The sequence below is a fragment of the Protopterus annectens genome, chromosome 6.part0 (assembly GCF_019279795.1).
Source record: "Protopterus annectens isolate FY-2018-M chromosome 6.part0, PAN1.0, whole genome shotgun sequence".
Classification (NCBI taxonomy): domain Eukaryota; kingdom Metazoa; phylum Chordata; order Ceratodontiformes; family Protopteridae; genus Protopterus; species Protopterus annectens.
In genome coordinates, this window is record NC_056737.1 from 794,698,154 (window position 1) to 794,723,097 (window position 24,944).

At 42.6% G+C, this 24,944-nt stretch overlaps 1 protein-coding gene across 1 annotated transcript in view; it reads left to right on the top strand.

Moving 5' to 3' along the window:
- The first annotated feature begins 574 nt into the window (after positions 1 to 574).
- PCNX4 (pecanex 4) overlaps positions 575 to 24,944 on the top strand; it is a 1,626,974-nt gene continuing 1,602,604 nt past the window's right edge. Inside the window, exon 1 of the mRNA XM_044074466.1 lies at positions 575 to 861. Within this exon, the coding sequence (XP_043930401.1) occupies positions 843 to 861 (19 nt within the window). The 5' untranslated portion in view covers positions 575 to 842. The remainder of the gene's footprint in view (positions 862 to 24,944) is intronic.

The window sequence follows — 24,944 nt, forward strand, 5'->3', positions numbered from 1 at the left end:
TTCTCTGGTTGATAAATAGATGGCTGACCTGTTTATAAAATAAAACTAAAGGGACTAAAAACATTGTAACTGCTTGTAGCTTACTACCCATATAACAGAGCTTCCAATTTCTCAGTTTTGTATTATCTTTTGTTTAGTCTCTTCCCGCTATATGTAATTCTCAGTGATTTACTAGATAATGAAAAAAATACAGAGGACATGGCAACAATACAAGGCAATATCAGGTACATCGTACGAAGTCAGAAACAGCTGAAAGATATGCACAGAAATAACGGGTTATTTACCACTAATCATTTTTCTCTAAAACAGGCAACAGTCCAGATATGTCTAGCCTGTGAAAACCCACAGCGGTACTATTCTGAAATGCAAGGTTCCCGTCCAGAGGATTGGCTACTCTTCAATACATGATGCTTCACTTTTTGTTAACACATAGCTTCTCAGTACTTGAGTTTTAAAGCACTTGCGGTACAAAGCAAGGACGTCTAAGCACCCACTGTCTGTCATGTTCTATAGTCCGGTACATTACCCTATCAGAACTGCAAAGAAAAGAATCACAACATACAGATTTACAAATGTTTCTGTTACGCATAGAATCCCAAAATAGTGACCCTACACTCCACAAGTTTTTGTTTGAGCATGCGTCATTTCCGTTCCAAGTTTTTGCTCAATATGGCGATACTTTGGGAACTGTAAAAGCAGTTCATACAAACTAGCCGAGGATCTGATTAACTTCGCTATGCTGTTATGAGTTATCATGCGCGGGAGATATGTAACCCTTACTAAAGATGCGAAATTCCGTTTTATAATCAAACAAGTGCTGGGGCGATACGGAACTTAACTGGATGTTAGAATGTTGCTATGGTAAGCCTACTCTGTGCGAAGTCTTTATTGTGGGATATTAACCGTTATAGAGCCAAACAGGTGTACTGTTCAGGTATCGTGCTGTCATAATTTGAGTCAGACACAGTAACTTTAATGCAATGTAATTCTACAAGTCGTGTCTTTCAGTCATGATTTGTCGATGTGTACGTTGTCATTAGTAACCAGTGTAAGCAACGTGCATGAGTATCTCTCTTACTTGACTATTTTTTTCTCTCTCCGTAGTGTAATAATCGAGATATAAACGTAAAACGTTTGTGAATTACCTCATGGTCATTGTTAAAAATATATGTACAGTTTCGTGATATTATTACTCATTTGTATTTAAAAGTCGGTTTAATTTAGTAGTTTTATAGTTGACTTATCTGTTGGGTATCCCGGTTTTTATTTCGGTGTGTATAGTCGGTCTTAAATCTGAATTATGCTGTCTGCAGTCATTTAAAAAAAGTCAGACACACTTTTTTTCAGAATCTTTATCCATTCCGTTCAACTGTTGTGTATTACGAGGAGCGTGCTTCATTTCAAGTCTCGGAAGGTGTGCTCCGCGCAGCTACGCCATAGCTTTCATCTCTATTCTCCAAAATGTGAAACACTGCCTCTTGCATTGTAGTTACTTAGGACAAACAGGTTACTACCACACAAGCTAAGAAATTCAACGGATGTTAACAAGCGATTCGGTATACTTAGAACATGTTATTTGGATGAATGTTAATGATTCAGTATTTATCACGGATATCACTATACCCCAACCTCTTAGTGCAAGAAATCTGGATAAAGGCAAAAATAACGGAGGACAAAGGCTCCGCAAAAATTGGAAAACTTTAAAAATATTGCACTTATAAACGTAGAAAGTTGCCAGAACAGCAGGTTTTGAAATTAGCATGCATTTTCTGACGAATTTAAAGTCTGAAATTTGACTGTCATTATTTTGTTACTTCAGTGCTCAATTTGCCAGAAAACCGTAAACATTAGACAAAAATCTAGACAGTTGAGAGGTACGTATGGATCTTTTAAAATTCTTAGCATTTAATATGTGACAGAGTTGTTCAGTATGGATCTGTGAGGAACATGGACTTCAGAAAGCCAGTTTTCTGTAGTGTTAAAGGTGGACTGGGTAGCAGACCATAAGTCTGTTGGAGATGTAGTGAAGCAGATCAGGGTGGAGTAGTCGACGTATTGGAAACAGCTGACTTTTGGGATGACAGTATACAGGTCTTTAATGAAGATGGGAAACTGCAGGGGCCGTAGTATAGAGCCTTGTGGTACTCCAAGGGTGTTTGGTAGTAGGTTGGAGAGTTTGTTCTGCCAAAGAACAGCCTGCTGTCTCTCATTCAGGTAGGATTTAAACCATTGAAGGTCCTTAGTATCTAGACAGGGTGTGTATTAGAAGTTGGTGGTCAACCATGTTGAATGCCTTGGAAAGATCCAAGAAGAGGGTGGGAGGATATGTGATTGTGCGGTTATGGTTTATGGTGTTAGTAAAAGCTAATAGGGCTGAAGTAGTGCTGTGGTGTGGACGGAAGCCGTGTTCGGTCTCTGCCATGAGGTGATTGTGGATTAGGTGGTGCATGAGTTGTCTGTGGATACATTTTTTTCCATAATCTTTGCAAGTGGAGAGAGTACGGCTATAGTTCTATAACTGGAGAATTCAGTAGAGCTACCTCCTTTATGAAGTGGGATTACATAGGATATTTTCCAGATGGTGAGAATTCTAGCTTCTGCTGTGGTTCGATTTAATTAGTATTGATACTGGGAAGGCAATAGCATCAGCTGATTTTTGAAGGTACTCGGCGGGGAGTTGATCAACAAGAGTGTGTGGTGGGTTGTAATGTTTTGATCAAGGTATGGATAAGTGATGTGGCCACTGGCTGGAAGCTGAACGAGAGTAGGTTTCTAGGGGTGGTACTTTCAGGACCAGGGGAGCTAGGAGGTAGCTGGCTAGCTAGGGCTTGAATTGTCTCCGTAAAGAATCGGTTAAAACTGTCTGAGACATCCTTGGGGGGGGTATTAATAGTAGCAGTGGGGATGGGGGTAGAAGTTTGTTCAGGATGAAGTAGATTATTCAAACCTGCCCAAAACGTCTGAGGGTTGTTTTGATTTACTGTCTGTAAGTTGCAATAGTATTGTTTTTTGTCTTTTATAAAATGGATTTTTTGGTTTTGTTCCTAGATTGCTTATATTTAATTTGATCTTTGGGGTCTTTAGTAGAATGCTGTAAAGCCCATAATTTGTTTCTATGGGTAATTTTGAGTCTAGACTCTAGAAAGCCGTGGTGCAGTTTTTGCTTTTGTTCTCTTTGAACGAGCAGGTGCATGCAAATCTAGGATCTCAAGAAATTTGTTATTAAAGTATACAACTGCCTCCTCTAAGGGGGGGGGGGGGTGTTTTAGAATAGTCCAGTTACATGAGTTAAGTTCTTGGAATTTGGCAGGGTCAAAGTCTTTTTTTTGTTTCTAACTTTTCTGAGTAAGGGTTGTTGGGGATTAATGGCCTTGCGCTTAACTATGTAAGTGAGAAGATGGTCACTTAGGTCATCGGGGAGGGTACCAGTGGTGTACAGTTGGGGGTGACTGTTTTTGAGTACCCAATCGAGTATGCTTTCTTTTTGGTTGGGTTTACCTCGCCTGGTAGGGGTAGATATGATTTGAGTAAAAGCATGCAGGATAATATGGGTTGATGGGGATTCTGAGGAACAGGTGCACCAGTCAATGTTAAAATCCCTGAGTAGTAGGGTTTCTTGGGGGTAGTGACATGATAGCCAGTGCAGGGTGTCTTCAAGTGTAGTTGCATTGTTGCCTGGGGGAATATACATGCAGATAATATTAATGCATTTACTTTTGTTTAGTTGCAGTCTAGTGGGAAGAATTTCGGAGTTATTAATCTGAGGTGGTTGTGTTACATCTATGGTCACATTTAACTCAGATTTGTAGAGTATAGCTACCCTGCTCCCCCTTTCCTGGAAACACGTTCCAGCCTGTGTATGTTATACCCAGGTGGTAACACTTCATTGTCTGTAAATAGCAAATGTTGGAGGTGTGTGATGGTGAAGAAAGAAATAGTTGGAAAATTATTTTCTGGGATTGTAATGGATTGGCAGACTTAAAAAAATTCCCTGCAGACTACTGTCCTCAGGAATACTGGGGGAACAAATTAGTACAACTAAGGAAATAATTTTTTGAGCTGTGATACAGAATTGGAATTGCGTAGAGATATTAAGTCCTTGCTTAAGGCTCTAATTATGGTGGCTGTCAAAAAAAAAAAAAATTACTAAAAAATGGAAGTCAAAGTCTAAATCATAACTGATAAACAGCTGGAAATGGGATCTTTAGAAAGGGGTAGGTGCCAGTACACAGAAAAATGGGAATTGTGGGAACAATGCATGCAGAGGAGGAATGAGGTTTAAAAGAAGGCAGGATTTGAATGAGCTACGAAATGTTTGACTGACAGTGACTGAATTATAAGTGATGTATAATGTTTGCAAATACTACTACTGTCTTTTGACTTTTCCTGGTTAGGGGTCGCCACAATGGAACTCCAGTCCACTAATTATTGGCAGTGAATTTTTAGTGTTGAGCTGCCAGCCCCATGCCCAACCTTCAAAGAAGACACACCCACACACGCTCGTACTTACCTGCATGTCTTTAAATTCACTTGACCATGGGGAGGACATGCCAACTCTGCACAGAAGGTGCTCCAGCCAAGAATCGAACGGATAACCTCTTGCTGTGAGGCGACAATGCTAACCGCTGCACCACTATGGCCATTATATGTATAATGTTTGCAACTAAAATTATGTAAATATGAATATATAAATGTATGACTGTCTGTATCATAAGAGGGGAAAAAAAGGTGTTTGTCACACACTAAGAATTATAACAATAATCCATGTTGAATAACAATATTATGAAGGGATGTTTTAATTATGAAGGAACAGTTCAGCATGCTGAGAGCTTCCTTTTTGGAGTCATTAGTAAGTGTAACATATTTTGTCCATTTGTTCCACATTTTGAAGATGGAAGGTTGAGAACCATGGCTACAACATCCAGAAGCTGCACATAAATATGGGAGCTGGGTGTGATGAAACTTTTTGCTGGGGGTGCACTCCAGAAGTCATGACTTAATCTGGGAGTTGGGGTCAAGGTTAAAAGGTCAAACACTGCCTTACAAGCATTTGGGTAGTAGTACTCTGCTGTCCTCCTCCTGGGAGTCTATCAAACCTCAGAGCCCTTCCCACTGCTTGTCTGTGGTTGTGATGGACCTATCACCTTGGCAGTACAGGGAATGCTTTTCAGACCAACAAACGGGACCCTTTTAGTTTACTAGTGCCGTAGTATGAGAGGGGTCTCTTGGAAGAATGCTCCTTACTGTGGATTTCTTCAGCTGCTGAGCTCAGATAAGAAGCCCTTTTGGGTTTTATTTCCTTGAATAGTGTATTCTATTTCTTTGCTTGTTTTTTTTTTCTGATTGGAAAATTGTATATGCTTGAAGTTATTACTTTACCTGCAGTATAAGATTTATAGTGTTTATTTTAAGCTAATTATTGGTTTCTATGGATGTTTAACCATTGTATTGTGGTCTTAATGGACATTGGTGAATGTTTAACTGGGTTTGTGTACTAAGGCTATTGTAGCAAGGTTTATATCATAATGTTGAACCATGAGAAGTCTGAACACCACAACATCGAACTGAATACTCTGAAACGTAATTAGTCCGAACACTCAAAACTTCGAAGATCGGAACTCCAAATGGTTATGTTTGGCCCTTCTGTACATATGCATGAAGTCTCCACTGTGGTGCGATCTCGGAGTTGATATATTTAAGTAGGGGGGATATGGGTGGGTGAAGCCTCCCCCACATTAGTAATTGTGTAAAAGTGTTTGTTGTTATTTGATAGTACAGGTGTAAAGCTGTTCGACCGTTGCTTTTCAGAGTTCCTTTTTTCGCAGTTTTGAGTGTTCGGACTAATTACGTTTTGGAGTTGTCAGTTCGATGTTGTGGTGTTCGGATTTATCCCAGTTCGATTGATATGGTATAGACCCTTGTAGCACAATTTCTGTCATTGCCTCATGTTTCCAGAGCCGCATGTTAATCATGTCTGTTATTCCATTGATTAAAAGCTTTATTTGAAAGTTTTGACAGGAAAACGTGCTGTTTTTTTTTTTTGCAGTTTTTTCCTTTGTGTCTGAATATTTGAGGTGATTGAATAGGTTTACAGCACTTCAAACAATTTTTTTTCCGTTTAAATTGCAGATGTGGCTCCATTTGTATATTAAACATTTCTGATGTAAATATTTCACAAGTTTATACTTTATTCCTTGTCTAAAAGGCTGTTTTAATTCTTTAGGACTGAAACTAGCCTTTGTTAAAATTGGGGGACTTGTATGATGTGTGTTATACTCTGAACTGTCTTGCTTAAAGTACTGTCATTTTACTTTATGCAGAGATACTATTCTGAATATTGCACTAAGAGTTCAGATTGCTGTTTACAGGGAGAATAGTGGGAGTTGTCCATTTTTACATAATTTGGCCTTATAACCTTGTCAGTACAGCACAAGCAGAGTTGTTTGACTTAGCATTAGAAACACAGGGCTGTTATACCCAGCTGATGTCCATTATCATTAGGGTCACTGCAGAAATATCCCAAACTAAAACAATGAGTGAAAAGGTCACTGAAAATAAGGCCGAAATATGCATATCCACAGCTAGTGGGGTATGGCTTTATTGGCCTGAAATTGTCCAGTAAAATGACAAAACAAGTCATGGACATTCAGAAAATCCAATTAGCTGAAACATCTGATGTTCATAGTGATCATTTGCATATATCCCATGTGCCTCTGATACAAGAGGTTTGGGAGGTCACTCAGTGGAAGTTCTAGCTTTGCTGGAGTTTTCAATTTGTTTTTACTGTTTGCATTTTCAGTGACCTTCTCGCTCATTATTTTAAACCACTGCTTCATGGTAAGTCTAGATTTGAAGGATGTGCATCACCATATCCCTACTGCTCATCACTTCAGGAGATATCTGAAATTTGTTGCATATGGTTTGCAGTATCTACTGCAACTAAATCCATTGCTCTATTAGTGGCCCACTGTCGGATTCTTGGTATTCACAACTTTGCTTACTTGGCAGACTTGTTAATTTATGCAGGATCTGTATCTAGGTGTTTGAATCACTAGAGAAGGTCGCAACCTTATTCTCCTGGCTAGGGTTCAAGTTGAATCTTTGGAAGTTGTGCCTGACACACTTGCAAGGACTTGTCTTCCTGGTATACTTAATTGACATAAATGAATGGCTTTTCTACCCGAAGACAAGGTCCTGTCTTACCAAATGGTGTTTCAAGGAATTCTCCTGGAGAAATGGCTCTGCAAGAGAAATCCTAAAAATTTCAAGACTGATAACATCCATGATTCTCATGATACCACTGGCCTGTATCCAGACAAGGATAATTCAATGTTATGTCTGAAATTGTGGGACCAAGCACCCACATTCCCTGGAATATCAGTTGCCAGAGCTGCCCTTCATCAGACGAGAGTTAGTGGCAAAGAGCAGAGCTGAATATCAGTCCAGGACTTTCCTTCTTTCCTCTTGTTCAGGGACAGTTTGTCGAGACAGATTCATTCAGCTTCGCCTGGAGAGCTGTGTCAATGGGAGTGCAGGTGCAGGCCACTTGGGGGCTCAAGGATGCATGGAAGCACATCAATATCAAGGAGATAGTGGTGGTAATACATGCCTTTAAAGTCTTTCACCACCTGTGGACTCCAGGTCCTTTTCTTGTGGTTATGGAGAGCACCATAGTGATTTAGGACCTCAAACAAGGGGGTACAAGGGCATACTGTCGGTACCAGTCAGCAGTGGTGGCATGGAAGCTGGTGTTGTAGCATTCTGTGCCTCTTCAGGCATCATACATCCCATCTAAGTAAATCATTGTGGCAGACAAGACCTAAGTAGATGCTTTTGGATCGCAGATCCATACGAGTGGCTGCTCAAGGCAGTGGTGTTCCAGGATTTTGGGCAGGTATGGGGAATGCCTCAAATAGATCTGGTTGCCTCCTTTCAAAGCAGACAGCTGGAGAAGTTGTGTTCCAGTCATCGTTGCAGCCATGCTTGGAGAGCAGACACATTCTAGTTACTTTGGATGGAAATGTTCCTTTGTACATTTCCACAAGGTACTTCTAAAGTTTCAGAAAGAATTGTCAGAGATCATTGTGGTGACTTTTTTTTTTTTTTTTATTGGTCTAGGCAGTCTTGGTTCTTTTCTCGTAGTATTGGTCATGGGCAATTACCACAGGATTCCTTACACTTTAGATTCACTCACACAGTCTCAGGACTGACTGGTACACCCCATTTTGGAGCAGCTACAACTTGCAGCCTGGATTATTCAATCTTGACTCCATTTAGGTACTTGTTTCATGAGGATGTACAGCAGGTGTTAAAGGACGCCAGAAAACCTGCTACTAGAAAATCTTATGTTTACAAACGAATGAGGTTTTCTAAGTGGTACCTAAATGGGAATAGATGCTCTCTTGAGGTGAACATCCCTCTGGTCTTGAAATATTTGTGTGAGCTACTTGAGGATGGTTTATTGTATGCATCCATTTAGGTGCATTTAATGGCCATCTCTGACTGTATGCCAATGGATCCCCCACTTTCTTCTCTTTTGATAATAAATTTAATTAAAGGAGTTGCATATGAGACCCCCTTGCAAACAAATTCCTCCTTCGTGATATCTCAGTTTATGTTCAGAGTAATTGACCTTGCCACCTTTTGAACCAGCTACTCAAGCTGATCTAAAAAAATCTTTGTGTGGAAAACTGTTGTGCTTATTGCTCTGGCATCTGCAAGATGGGTCTCCTGAGCTGCAAGCTGTCAAGGTGGGGGAACTGTACCTGAGTTTTCACAGGGATAGGGTTATGTTATGCACTAACCCCTTTTGCATGCTAAAACTGGTCTCAGAATTCCCTCTGTCTATTAACCCCCCACCCATTCTTCCCAGAACCTAAGAATAATGGAGAGAGGATACTTCATACCTTGGATGTGCATCGACAGTTCAGGTAGTATTTTGAAAGAACAAAATCCTTCAGGAGGGTTGAAAGGCTTATTTCCTACTCTGGGGCAACTTTTTTTTCTAAGCAAACCGTTGCTCATTAGTTTTCCTCCTGGTATTCCATTTTGTTGCACCCACTATGGCAAAATAAATCCAGGCAAAGTAAAGGCACATTCCACCAGGGCCTTTTCCTCTTCAGTGGTGTAATGGAAAGGGGTGGACTTTAGAAGTATTCTAGAGAAAGCACCTTGGTCTTTTGTCCATACCTTTATGAAGCACTACAAACTGGATGCCTTTTCTAAATCCCATTTAAAATTTAAAATTCTCAATCCAGACCATTCTTTTGGGGCTTCTGGACCTTGGTCCTTCTTCCTAGGTGGATAAGCTTTGAGAATCTACCCTAATGCCAGTAATGCAGTGGGTTTGTTGAACATAGTAATGTTAACTGATACAGGTTTCTCACTTTAATAGTTTTGTTCACAGTACTGTTTCAGGTACTTTGTAAGGCACAGAATGAATGCGTTTTACTGAAATATATTTACTGAGTGTAACACATGATGTAATTACTGTGTAAACCTTGGTGTTCTTACACAACCGGGTTATCACTGTAAAGGTCCCAAGTACTAGCCCACCTACTCTTTGAGCCTAAGTGAGGAGTCTACTTTTTTAAACATTCTTCTCTGCAAATCACAACTCTCTGTAGTGGTTGTGAGGAGGGGTGTGTTTCACAGCTACGTTCATATTTTAAATACTTTCATTTAAGCATTTTTTCACACAAACATTTATGTCACCATTTACTTGAAGTTATTGTTAAAGTAGTCACACTGCATGCTTGCAAGACCTGAAGACCGTAGATGATCTACATAGTGATCACTGTTTCAGTAGCCTAAGCTAAATGGATTATATCATGCCAGGATGTAACAGCTGGCCAGCTTCCAAACAGCTTCAGGGCACCTTCCACATGCCCCAGCCAGTAGTCAGCCTGAGTTGTACTGCCGAAAAGATAGGTTTGGATGCTAAGCCCTTCAGAGCTTTCCTGCCACCAAAGAGTACTCACTTGTGAGGCTTTCGAGTATTGACTGTTGGCTTGTGCTGACGTCCTTCAAGGATGCATCTGCAGTCCTTACAAATGGGTTGTCCTGTCGTCAGGCAGCCCTTCGGTCGGCCGGATTCCAAAGTCTGGGTCTGGCCTCGGCTGGTGTCGCACTTCACCCGACGTCACAGCTGCAGTTCTTCGGTATAAAGGCATCAGCCATTTTCCTCAGTCTTTCTTGCGCGCGGCGCCCAAGCAGAAGCTGTTCGCAAGTGCCGGTCGGTCAGATCCAGAGATTACTACCGAATACTACCAAGACTTCTAAAAGCTACTCTTTCTTGCATCAGCCGATGTCAGAAAAAGTGAATAACTGTTTAACTTGTGGGAAACAAATACCTCATAAAGATTTTCACTCTTACTGCTTACCTTGTTTAGGCCCAGACCACGCAGCTTGTCTAGCCTGTGCTTCTTTTAACCGACGGACGCTTAGACGTCGGTCGGAGTTTGCTGAGCAGTTTTTCGGCTCTGATTTTGCGTATATTATGCCGTCGGATCTTCCGACTACACAAATTGCCAAAAAACGCAAAGAAAAGGACCGACACTCGCGTCGTGAAACCGCGGTTAAGCAAACCGCGAGTGTCTCGGTTTTGGCCGAAACCGAGCAAGTGGTCCTTGCTTCAGCCGAATCCATGCCTACTACCGAGGCCTCTTCTAGCCTAGTAGAATCGGCTTCTGAAATCCAACCTGCTGTTGTGGTTTCTCAGGAATTATCGGACACTATTCCCTTGGATGTATCTACCCCTGCACGTGGAGCTGCTAGGCCTCCTGCAGCCATGTCCATTAAGGTCTTTGCCAGGGCTAAAGCAGCCAAAACTACTAAGTCTGTGCCTGTTAAACCCCCCTCTCACAGGCCCAGTTCCAGCTCCCAAATGCTTTCTCTGGCAGAGGATCTCATCTCTTTAATAAGGGGATCCCAACCACATCCAGACAGGGCCTCTCATCCACCTCCAGAGAAGAGACCTAGAGCAGAGCCCCCTGAGCCAGTGTCCACGGATGATTCCTCTGATGATTCAGACAATACAGACCCTCCAGAGGCTCCTTTTTCTCCTTACGAAGACTCTGATGCTGAAGAGTCGATTCCTTCAGCCTCTCCGCCTGAGGAATTTTCCTTTGGGGAAACCTTACATGCCATGAGGGAACAATTTCAGTGGCAGGGCCAAGATTTCTCAGACTCCAGGAAAAGGCTTAGGACCTTTTTGCATTTACCACAACATAGGCCTTTAGCTATACCTCCAGTTCTTTCTGTTGTAGATGATGCATTTAATGATGCTTCTACTGCTCCTGATTCTTTACCGCCAGCGGCTGCTAAGCCCGATAGGTTCTACAGGGTCCCGGACACACATCACCATTTATACAAGGCTCCTTTTGCAGATCCTGAGACTATCTCCCAGGGGCCTAAGGCAGTAGCATCTACCTCTGTTAAAAATCCCCTCCCCTCTGAAAGGGAATCCAGGTCCTTAGAGAGATGGGGTAAAAAAGTATACACCTCTGCTACTCTGTCAGCTAGAGCCTTGAACTGTCAGTTTCATATGATCCAATATCAGGAGTTTATGCTTGATCAGCTAACAAAGAAACTGTCCTCTGATGAATCTTTAGATAAGAAATATGTTCTGGAAATGGTACATAACATTCAGCAGGTTAGTAACCATTCTTTAAAATGTGGCTATGATGCACTGGAGGCTTCCTTTAGATCAGCCATGACTGGCACAGTTATCAGAAGGCATGCATGGTTGAAAGAACAGGCCTTGCCAGATCATGTCAAATCAAAACTATTAGATGCTCCCATGGATAAGGTCAATTTGTTTGGTTCTCCTGCTCAGCAGGTACTGAAGAAAATGGAAGAGAAGGCAAAATCTGTACAAACAGTGAAAGATTTCTTACAGGTCCAACCTCCAAGGTTTAGCAGGAACTGGCCCTCCAAAAATTGGTCCTTTCCAGAATCCTCTAAAGCACAGAGAGGCAGGAATAGGCGTTCAAGAGGCAGAAATCAATTCAGGGGTGCCTACAGGGGACGCCAGTGGCAGGGCAACAACCAGCGAGGCACAGACGCAGCTACTACCTCTGCAACACAATCACAGTGACTTGGCTCTGGCACAGCCTACCAGGGAACAGATAGCAGCACCCTTAGGCAGAAAGCTAGCCCTATTTTCAAAAAACTGGCACTGCATCACAAGGGACAAGTGGATTTTGAAAACTATAGACCAAGGTTACAGGTTTCATTTCCATACTCTACCAGGAAAAAGAGGAATGCCAAACCTACCACCAAATCAAAAGACAGAAGCTCTAAAACAAATAGCTCAATTAGTAAGCATGAGAGCTGTGGAAAAGGTACCATCTATGGAGCAAGGAAAGGGATTTTACTCCAGACTCTTCCTGGTACCAAGAAAAGAGAAAAATGGAGGCCTATTCTCGACCTGTCCGCTTTAAACACATTCCTCATTGTTCCAAAATTCAAAATGCTGACCCTACAGCAGCTTCTTCCCATGCTGGGCAAGGAGTCTTGGCTGGTAACTCTAGATCTCAAGGAGGCATACCTGCACGTCCCCATACGACCAAATTGCAGAAGATACCTCAGATTTCTTGCAGGATCAGAGCATTATCAATTCTCAGCATTGCCCTTTGGCTTATCTACTGCGCCCAGAGTGTTCACGAAATGCCTGGCATCAGTAATCGCTCATTGCAGACTTCAGGGAATCCAAATTTATCCATACCTGGACGACTGCCTGATACAAGCAGACAACAAACACAAACTAACAGAAGATTTACAAAGAGTCATTTACTTGCTGCAAGCCCTGGGATATACAGTCAGTATAAAAAAGTCAAGGCTGATACCATCCCAAAGAATGACCTTTTTAGGTGCAGAGCTGGACACATCAAAGCAAATGGCATTCATAACTGTAGAAAAACAAGAACAACTCCCTCTCTACTTCTTGGCATTAACAAAGCAGAACCATCTAACAGCAAGAAAAGTACGGCAAGCCCTGGGCTTCATGGCATCCTGCATAATTCTGGTACCTCATGCCAGACTACATATGAGAAAGCTACAGTGGAACCTGAAGAATTTATGGTCTCAACACAAACACAGCCTAGAAACCAAAATCCCACTAATACCATGCCTGAAGCAAGAGTTCCTATGGTGGGCTCAGGCCTGTCAATCAAACACAGGTTTGACCTTCTACAGCACTCAACCAAGCCAAACCATCACAACGGATGCCTCAGACCTCGGTTGGGGGGCCCACATGCTGGACAAGTGCATACAAGGTCTATGGACTCAAGATCAGCTGCACCTGCACATAAATCTAAAGGAAATGCTGGCAGTAAAATTGGCAATCCAGGCATTCAGACCATTCCTCCAAGAGGGACAGTTGATAAGGACAGACAACACCACAGTTATGTGGTACATCAACAAACAGGGAGGCACACATTCATACCCTCTATGCTGGATGACACTGGACCTATGGAATGTGGCTCTGAGCTACAACATTGTTACAAGCAATTTTTGTACCGGGAAAAGAAGACATATTAAGCAGAACTACCACGGATGCTCACGAATGGATGCTACACCCGGACATCTTCAAAGCCATCACAAGAAAATGGGGGCTACCACAAATAGACTTATTTGCATCCCCATTCAATCACCAGCTCAAGAAATTCTGCACAAGGACGTACCACCCACTTGCTTGGAAGGTGGACTCCCTATCTTTCAGTTGGGAAAACCTGACAGCATATGCCTTCCCACCACTTCCTTTGATGCACAAGGTGCTACTGAAGATCAAAGAGAAGGATCATTCTGATAGCTCCAGACTGGCCAAGACAACATTGGTACCCATTACTGAGGAGCATGTCTCGGGAACAAATGTGGACACTACCTGATCCCATTGCTGTTAACACAGAACAGCTACAACATCCTGCATCCAAACCTGAAAACTCTGCAGCTGACTGCCTGGAACATTACATAAGAGCAACTAACCCAAATTTATCTCAAAGGGTTAAAGACATTATCCTTGAGGCTCGCAGACCTTCAAAAAGAAAGAATTATGCAGCAAAATGGAAAAGATATCTCATTTGGAGTACTGCAAAGGGAAAAGATGTGTCATTGGTAAACATAGCCAACATCCTGGAGTACTTGGCAGATCTCTTCCATACAGGCCTGTCCTATTCCTCCATCAAGATACACGCATCAGCTATTTCAGCAGAATACAGCTTGGATACCCCTGTCTTCTCACATCCTCTGCTCAGGCAGTTTCTGAGAGGAATTAAGAATGTAAAACCTCCTAGGAAACCTCCACTGCCAGCATGGGACTTTGAACTTTGTGCTAGAGAAATTGACACTTCCTCCTTTCGAACCAGCAGCAACAGCAGAATTGCAATACTTATCCTGGAAGACTGCTTTCCTGCTGGCAATCACCTCAGCAAGAAGGGTTTCTGAACTACAGGCATTAATGGCAGTGCAACCCTTCCTGATCTTCCATCAAGACAGAGTGTCCATGAGAACAAATCCTACATTTATGCCTAAGGTGGTATCCAGAGTGTCTTTAAACCAGGCTATCCACCTACCTACATTCTTCCCCAACCCACAGAACAGGGGAGAAAGACTGTTACATACCTACAATTGCACTACTACCTGGACAGGACCAAGTGCAAAAGAAAACTGACCAGCTTCTGGTAGCATATGCAACAGGAAGGGAAGGAAAAGCAATTTCAAAACAAACAATCTCCAAATGGATAGGAAATTGCATTAGATTTTGTTACTCCTTCCACGGAAAGAAAACTCCAGAGAACATCAGGCCTCACTCCAACAGCCACTACTACAGCTTTCTTGTGGCTACCAAGGACATTATAAAGGCTGCTACTTGGACCTCTGTGCATACATTTGCCAAGCATTATAATTTACCTTTATATTCTAGATCCCCACCGGGTTTTGCCTCTGCTGTTTTGCAAGGGATCCTAACTGCACCATAATCTCTTCTTTCCTCCTCCCTAGTTTGGCTATGGTATTCGGACTACAGATGCATCCTTGAAGGACATAGTACAGTTTTGTACCTACCATAAATGTAGATGTCCGATAGGAATGCATCTGCAGTCAGGATTACCCACCCGCCTTCCCCTCTGTGGTACTCCTAGGGTATTTGCCATCTTTCACCTAGTTTGGGGGGGATCTATTATGGTGTATTTGTTTGTATATATGTACATACATGCTTATTTTATGTTTTTGCTCTCTACTATTTGGAAACCTTGGCATTTATCCAAATTTAGCCATCCAAGAGGGCACCTGGCATCTAGGGCAAGAAACACTGAGGAAAGAACTGCAGCTGTGACGCCGGGTGAAGTCTGCCTGATGACAGGACAACCCATTTGTAAGGACTGCAGATGCATTCCTATCAGACATCTACATTTATGGTAGGTACAAAACTGTACTTTCCTTTGCTAGGCTGATAAGATCCCTTCAGGGGAAAAAAAAAGATGGAATTTTCAGAGCCTTCCCTTATTCCTCCATAGTTCTGTCAGTTTTATAGGATGTATATATGACCGCCTGCAGTTTTCTTGACAGTCAGGCCAGCTGCCCCTAAAAGGCAGAAATTGAGTAACTTTATACATCCTATCTTTTACATTTTTTAGTACACTGCAACCAAACCTGACCCAGTAGCTGTAGCCAGTTAATCTTACTGCTGTTAAAAATTTAGATAATTCCAATCCTGCTCTTTCTGATAAGAATGAGAAGATTAAGTATGAGGAAAAAATGTGCTTCTTCAATTTTATTTCATAATTTTGAATTGTAAAACTCATAGTTCTGTATAATTGTAAAAGTACGAAGAATGTTTTGTTTGCAGTTTCCTCTTGTGAGAAAAAAATCTGATTAAAAAATTTTCTATTGTACAAGTCATTACTCAATGTTTCTGATGTGTATTATTCAGTTAGGTTCATAGGTTCATACTAGGCTATCTGCCCTAGGGCATTTATAAGCCTAGCCAGAGTGTGTGTGGCTTTCACCACCCCTTAGGATGAGAATACTATACCCATTAGTTTGCTGTGCCTCTGTCCAGCAGTGATACAGAGATGATTCCCGGGTAAACTCCACGATCTCCCATCCACTCGTCAAGATTTCTCTTGAACAGAGTCAGTGAGGGGCTCTGCCTCACATGGACTGGGATTCTGTTCCATAGTGTAGGGAGTCTCTGGGTGGCTCTGTGCGGAGTCTGCATGTCCTCCTGTGGTCGGTTTCCTCCGGCTCCGTTCCTCCCACATCATTCAATGTGCGGACAAGGTGATCCGCTGTGGTGACCCCTAACCGGGAAAAGCCGAAAGAAGAAGAAGAAGAAGTGTAGGGAGTCTCTGGGTGATGAATCTGTCCCTCCAGCACGTCCTATTTATATCCGTGTTGAGGTTTAGGTCTCTTGCTCTCGTGGCTCTGGTGGATTTGGATTTTTTGAGGTGGAGCATGTCCATTAATTCCGGGTTGGACATGGCCTTGTATGTCAGGCACAGATCACCTCTGAGCAGACGGTATGCGACTGAATAGAGCTGGAGTTTCTTCAGTCGGGCATCATATGACATATGTTTGAGCCCCTTTATCCTTTTGGTGAGGAACTTTGGGGTCTTTCCAACTGCTGCAGGTGTCGGGTAAGGTACATTCAATGGGGCATTGTACTCAATCATTGGTCTGATAAGTGAAGAGTACAGGGGTACAATGACCTCTCCTGATCTGGATGTGAATCCCTTCATGATCAGGTGGGCAATGTAGAAGGTCTTCCTAACCACTTTGGCAATGTGAGTGTCAAAAGAGAGGTTACTGTCAACTTGGGTCCCCAGGTCCCTGATAACTTCTTCCGTGTTTAATGGATTACCACCTATGTGGTAATTAGGGGTTACCTTGTTTTTCCCAAAAGGTATGACTATACATTTTTTGGCATTTAGCTTAAGGCCATGGCTCTGGCACCAGTTATCCATTTCTATGAGACCTTTCTGGAGGATGTCTGTGTCTGATGGAGTGTCAATTATGGTGCCCAGTTTGCAGTCATCTGCAAATTTTGTCAGCCACAATCCTCCTATGTTTGCCTGCACTTCAGAAAAATAAATGCCGAACAAGAGGGCGCCCAGGACTGAGCCCTGTGGGACACCGCTCGTGACCGGCTTAAAGTCTGACATGGCACCAGCAACTCTAACCCTGTGTGTTCTGTCCTTGAGCCAGTTTGCAACCCATCTTGTGACATATGGGTTTACATCTAAGCTGGTGAGCTTTTCTATGATGCCCGAGTGGGGTATTGTGTCGAACGCTTTTGCTAGGTCAAGGTAGGCTGTGTGAACTGCCTTACCCTCATCAATGGCCTTAGTGACTGTTTCGAAAAAGTCGACCAAGTTCAAGAGGCAGGATCTGCCCTTGACAAAGCCAAATTGGGTAGGATCCAGTGTCTGTAGGTCCCCAATGTCTTTATTTATGAGTTCCAGATCCTCTCCATAGCTTTGCAGACAAGGCTCGTCAAGCTTATGGGGCGGTAATTTCCAGGGTCCGTAGAAGCACCGCCTTTGTGGAGTGGGACCACAGTTGCCGTACACCATTCTTTGGGTATGTATCCTGTAGTAAGGCTAAGATTAAACAGCAGCCTTATGTGTGGGTTTAGTTCCTCATTGAGTTCGTGTAGCACACAGCCGGGGACACCGTCTGGTCCCATTGATGCTGTGTTTTTTGCTTTAGAGAGAGCAGCTCTCACCTGGGCATCTGAGATGTTTGGGAGGCTAGACTCTGGTGGGATAGATATTTCTCCTTTTGGGGGGGGGGGGAGAAATTTGCACTGAACCTGTCTGCCAGTATGTTGGCAATGTCTGTGGGTTCAGTGATTTTTTTATCATTTTGGACTAATTCTGAGCATATCTGGGAGTTTCCACCCAGGTTTCTAACATAGCTAAAGAAGGCTTTATGATTGTCTTTTGTGTCATTAGCGATTTTTCTCTCAAAGTTGGCCTTGGATGATTTTATGAGTGATCGTAGTTTTTTGCTAGTATTGATCAGAGATACCTTCCCTTTTAGGGATTTTGCTCTGTCATGTAGTAGCTTTCTCCTCTTGTTGTAGAGTTTGTTTATGGCTGGAGTCCACCAGACCAGGCCTGCCTTTGGTGGAAAGGGTCTTGATTTTATTAGGGATTGCTTGATCCATACATTCCTGGAGGTGCTCGTAGAAGGCATTTGTAAGGGTTTCAGCAGCGTGGGTTGTGGTTTCCACTGGCTCGGGGCCTTGAAGGATACCACTCCAGTCTTAAGAAGTGTGAAGTTTGCTTTTGAGAAGTTCTTCACTGTGGTCTTTTTTGCTGGGGGTGGGGGCGGGATGTGGATCTCCAGTGAGATTAATTTATGGTCTGATCTCACCAATGAGGAATATACTTCTGGTGTGGAACATTTTGTCCCCATGTTTGTGATGATCAGGTCTAGTATATTTTCTCCTCTTGTGGGAATGGTGACTAGTTGTTCCATAGCATTTGAGTTTATGAACTCAAGGAATCTTTGGGCTAGGGTGTTGGGGCTTGAGTAATATTCCCAGTCTATGTTTGGGTAGTTGAAGTCACCCAATATGATGGTGTTTGGAGAGACATTCATACTCTCCAGTGTCTTCAGGAAGGCTGTGTGGGTTTCCTGAGTTTGAGAAGGTGGTCTGTAGCATGTTACAAACTGTAGGGCAGTTTTACCTATGGTTAATTGCACCTGGATGGTCTCCGATGCTTCATGCGATGCCACTAACCTGGAGGTGTGGGTATCCTTTATGAATATGGATACTCCCCCTCCTTTTGTGGTTCGGTCCGGATTTTGGGGCCGGAACGCATGATATGAGGTATAACCTGATAGTGCTGGGGTGCTCTCAGGAGCCTTGAACCAGGTTTCAGTCACAGCACAGACATCGATGTTCTCCATACTGAGGAGGGCGTGCATCTTGAGGTTTAGACTTCTGGCATTGAGCAGTATTACCCTTAGTTTTTCTCCATTTTTGTTTTCTAGGGCAGTGGGTTTATCATTTGAGCCTTGCCTAAAAAAGGCACTATGGGGGTGACAAGAGCCTTTGCCAATATCCGGAAGCCCAGGGGTGACAGGTGCAAGCCGTCCCTTGCGAAGCAGCGTGGCTTGTCAAGCATGTCCTCCCAGGCAGACAGACATTGGATCCCCTTTAGAATGACACCAGTAATTAAGCCAATTATTAAAGCTGATCATTTTGTCTCTGTATTGTGGCATCATTCTTGGTGAGGGTAGGATACTGCTCAGGGTCAGGGTCATACCGGCCTGGGCTACATAATCTGAGAGCTCTTCTATGTCTCTCTTCATGTAGTCCAGGGAGGTACGTCTCGGGTCGTTCACACCGGCATGGACAATGACTTGTGATAGTTCTATGTGAAACTGGGTTTGTGGTGTGCGTGGTTTCCTTCTTCTCCTGTCTGGTCTTGCCAGTCCTGAGTTGAGAGAGCTCAGCCTCCAGTTTGGCTATATAGTTGCATCTCTCACATGTATTTGTGTTTTGTGGGAGAAGGAGTGGGTTGTCTGTGTACATGAGGCAATTGTAACATTGCCTCAAGATGCCCAGATTTACCAGCTGAACAGGAGAGGAGGCCAGCAACTGACCCTTCGACATGCTAGAAAAAGTGAAAAAGTTTGCTGTGTAACTGAGTCAGAAGGGACCTATAGGGAAATGGGTACTCAAGGGGATTCTAGGCTAATGTAGTACTTTGTTTAGTATACAAGTACTTTTACCTATATAAAATGCTTTAGGAGCAAGTGCTGAGCTTTACCTATATAAAAATGCTTTAGGAGCAAGTGCTGAGCTTTTGAGATAGAGAATAGACTGTTTAGATTGCAAGTAGAGAAGTTCTAAGGGAAAAATTGAAAAGCAGACTTTACGGAGCCAGAAATAGTTTAACCTTGTTTACCCGGCGCTGCCCGATGGGGCTCTATGGGCAACTCCGTTGTAAATCACGCTAAAGCGGGCTTTATAGCAAGGGGTTGAAAAGAGCTAGGAATTGACCCAAAATGGCCAATAGACTACAAGTTTCTGGCTGGAACCACTGCTCTAGGGACAAATAGGCTGCTCAGTGCTCCCCACTCCCACTGGTGAACAAAGAAGCTTCCCTTTACCCAAATAAGGATATGGAATAGCACAGGAACCAAGCCAAAGCCCAGAGGTCAGCAAACTCTGAAGACTGGACTATTCTAGTTCAGTAAGGCGGGAAAACAAGTTTTTTTTTTTTTTTTGCAGAAAACAGAAGAAAAACAGACAGTAAATGCTATAAATGCTTTTAAACGGCTAGCACACTTGAGTGTATTAGCCTACAGGTAAAATTAAGCAACAAATAACTTTTTTAAAAGTGCAAAACAGTTAATCAACACAAAAAACAGTTTAAATAGAATGCAGAGCTGTATGAACAGGCGAAAAAGCAGTCGCTAAGCAGTAAATAATCAAAAGCCAGAAAAAATGCTTAAATCAGGAAAAGTCACTCTTTTGCTCTGCTGCTTGTAGAACTCTGCAGGACACCACGAGGAGCTGTGCTGAGTTGAATACAAGCGAAAAAGAGCGCTAAAGCGGGCTTTATTACAGGGGGCTGAAAAGAGCTAGGAATTGACCCAAAATGGCCAATAGACTACAAGTTTCTGGCTGGAACCACTCCTCTAGGGACAAACAGGCCGCTCAGTGCTCCCCACTCCTACTGGTGAACAAAGACGCCTTTATCCAAATAAGGATATGGAATAGCACAGGAACCAAGACAAAGCCCAGAGGTCAGCAAACTCTGAAGACTGGACTATTCTAGTTCAGTAAGGCGGAAAACAAGATTTTTTTTTTTTTTTTTTTTGCAGAAAACAGACAGTAAATGCTATAAATGCTTTTAAGCGGCTAGCGCACTTGAGTGTGTTAGCCTACAGGTAAAATTAAGCAACAACTAACTTTTTAAAGTGCAAAACAGTTAATCAACACAAAAACAGTTTAAATAGAATGCAGAGCTGTATAAACAGGCTAAAATGCAGTCGCTAAGCAGTAAATAATCAAAAAGCCAGAAAAAAATACTTAAATCAGTTATAGCAAATACAGTTATAACAAATGCTCTGAAATATACTGTATATTTCCAAAATGTTTGAGAAGGACAGAACAGAAGGCCTTATCAAATGTTCTCTCTGTATTAAGCAGAATGAGCTAATGACACTAGACTGGGAGGTGTGTCACAGTAGGGGCGGGCAACTGCAAAGCCACCAAGTATAATAGCCTACAGACAGCAAGAACTAGAGAGACAAATGAAAGTTTTTAAACGGATAAGGATTTGTGAAGATACTGAATAGACAAAGTGCTTTATATATTAAATTGTAAAAACAGTAATCTGTAAAAATATTCAAAAAAATCAAGATACTTATATTTTGTAGCTCAGTTGCAGTCAACAACCTCTCTAGTCTGCACTGTGTGCAAAAGACAGAAACTTTTTTTTTACAAGAACACAAAAGAACCAGCCCCCACTAGCCAAGAGATAATTACACAGAGGAGATGTTTCAGTTTACACAATAGCCTACAGACAGCAACAGCTTTGGCTAGTGGTATTGTGTCAAGGAGATTTGCCTGGCTGCTTTCTCAGAAACTCCCAGATGACAAAATCGAGATTTTAAATTCTCCTTTGGATAGAGATTTAATTTTTGCCCCCCTGCTGCAGAGATGATCAAAAAGTTTGATAGGGGTAAGTTGATACAAGGAATCTCAATATTTTCAATCCTCCTTTTGCAAGTTTTCCAAGAGATTCTCTAACTCCTCACCCAGTTTTGGCAAAACAAAACAAGAAGTCTCAACAAAATGCATATAACCAGATGTTTAAGAAGGAATAACAAGGGGAGGGGGTTCCAGAATGAATTCAGGAACCCCCAAAAATCAAGGATCAAGTCAGAATGCCCCCCCCAACCCTGGAAGTCCCCTTTTCTCTTCAACAACAGATTGATCCTCAGAACTGATATGCCTGATACTTTCAACAAGGTTACATATGGCAGTGGGAGGAATTTCTTTCTTTGCAGGAGGTAATCCCTCATGTACCCAATTAGATTATTTTATTTCCACCTGTCCTCCATTACATATTGTACCAAGGAGTGATAGAACCAGTTACTCCTTCACAGGTGGGAAAAGGTTTTTATTCAAGGATGTTTAGTGCCTAAGAAAGAACATGCTCAGAGACCAGTTCTGGATCTTTCTTTCCTAAACCTGTTAATGGTAGTGTCCAGGTTCAAAATGCTGTTGTCACAACCTGTTAATTCTTCTTCCTCATTCAAACTTCCTAGTAACTGTAGATGTTATTTTTCATCTTACCTTTAAGCATCCCTGTGACTAGCACTTGCTCTAATACCTGTGGAAAGGGCTAGGAAGCCTTAAACTGATAGAAGCACTCAACTCTCCGTGTTAATAAGGATAAATTAATCGTAGGCACTAAACCGCCTATAATTGCAAAGTACCTTGCTAAAGCAAGGGAAAACAGCACCTACACTTTACAAAAGAAAAGCACCAAACCAGGCATATTCAAGGGTCAGCTTCTGGTGATTTCTCCTGTCCAGCTGGTGAATCTAGGCATACTGGGACAATGCAGCAATTGCCTCGTGTACACAGACAATCCTCTCCTCCTACCACCCAACACTACAACCTGTGAGAGATGCACTTACATAGCTAAACTGGAAGCAAAGCTCTCTCCACCCAAGATTGTGCTAGACAGTCAAGAGGAGAAGATTAACACCTGCACTACACTACAGGCAACACATAGCCCTTCTAAGCCCACACCACCAACACCCACACATAGCAACATTAAATTCACATATGCGGAGGCACGTAACTGTAACCTGTCCAAGCAACAAGAACCTCCTTAGCTGAAATGCAAACAAACACCAATCACAACCAAAGTGTCACATAGCTCACAACACCAGTGTGCCACCCAGCAACAGCCCCCAAGGGAAGACAATGTACCCAACACTTTAGTCATAGGTGACTCTATAGTCAGGCACACTGGTATCCCACTCATCAGGCTGAACAAGGAGAAAATTACAGTCAACTGCCTGTCAGGTTCCAGAATCCGCCACATAATGCATGCACTCAAGTCACTCGACAAGTACAAATATGACACTGTCATTGTCCATGTTGGAGTGAATGACTTGAGACGTACCTCCCTGGACTACATGAAAAGAGACATGGAAGAGCTCTCAGATCATGTGGCTCAGGCAGGTATGACCCTAACTCTGAGTAGCATCCTGCCTTCGTACAGAATGATACCACAATATAAGGACTAAATGACTGACTTCAACAATTGGCTAAGCTTCTGGTGTCATTCAAAGTGGATCCACTATCTGTCTGCCTGGGATGACATGATCGACAGACCACGATGCTTTGCTAGAGATGGTCTGCACCTGTCGCCCTTGGGATTCAGGTTACTGGCTAAGGCTCTTGCCACCCATATAGTGCCTTCTTTTTAGGCAAAGTTTTAAGGACAAAACCACCACCGTAACAGGTACAAGCATGCAAATTCTGAAGGTAATGCTACCCAATGCTAGAAGTCTAAACCTCAGAATGCACTCTCTCGAGGCACTCCTAAAAATGGAGAACATCGATATCTGTGCAGTAACTGAGATCTGTTTCAAGGCTCCAGAGAGCACCCCTGCAATACCAGGCTACAACTCTTACCACACTTTTTGGCCACCAAACCAGGACCGAAACACTAAAGATGGAGGAGTGTCCATATTCACCAAGGATTTTCACACCACTAGGCTAGTTGCCCAACCAGTTGCAGCTTGCTACAGATAACCCCACCATGTCCCAAGATTGAACCTATGAACCTAAGCAAGTTGTCTTTCTCAAAGTGTAAGGAATCTCACTTTGGTGAGAGATCTCTTACACAAGCTGAGGTTCCAAGAGAACATTCCAAGAGAAAAGTCCTCCTTTTTTTTTTAATCCTTTATCCAGGATTGTATCCTTGGGATGTGTCAGTTTGAGATCTCATTTCAAAGAACTTTTCTTCCACAGGAAAAAATAAACTTAGATCTATTCTAAGGTTTTGCACTCGGACTTTGGTCGCTGCAAGGGAATCTCAGGATTATGGGTCTCATGGTATCTGATTCTCATGATTCCCCTGGCAAGACTCAACATGAGGAAGATACAGTGGTATCTGAAGACTCTTTGGTCTTAGCACTAATATCCTTTGTCCTTTCAAATGTCAGTGCTGGAGTTTGTCAGAAGGGAAATCATTTGGTAAAGAAAGCAAATGTCCATCAATCATCTCCCCTTCTCCCTCCCTGGCCCAAAGCAGTCAGTCATGACAGAAGCCTTGAACTTTACTTTTGGGGAGCAGTTTCATGAGGGATAAAAGTGCATGGTGTATGCTTCACCAAAGACAGATGCAAGTACATAAATATAAAAAAGATGCTTGCCTTGATTAAGGCACTCAACTCACTTGAATCTTCTTTGGCCCTGGGCCCTGTTTAAGTTGTTATAGACAATACTACGGTCATGTGGTACATCAAGAAGCACGGTGGAACCAGATCATACCCTTTTATAGACTAGCCATGTTAACTTGGGATATAGCTTTATAGCATAGTCTCTCTACATGCATCCTACATTGTCAGATCAGAATTGTGTGGCAGCAAGCTGAGCAGGACAAGGGCAGACCCTCACGAATGGAAACTAGATCGAGGGTCTTCTAAGATTTGATCTATGGAGAGTTCAAGTAGACCTATCTGCCTTCTTTCTGAACAATCTGCTGGCAAGATTCTGCTCCAGGACTCCATGCAAGAATGCCTGAAAGATGGATGCCTTTTCTTTACCATGGGATAGGAATGTTCCTGTATGCCTTTTCACCTTTTTTACCGATTATCCAGAGTACTAAAGATTCAGAAGGAATCCCCCAAGATAATTTTGTTGACTCCCTTCTGGTCTCCAGGCAGTAGTGGTT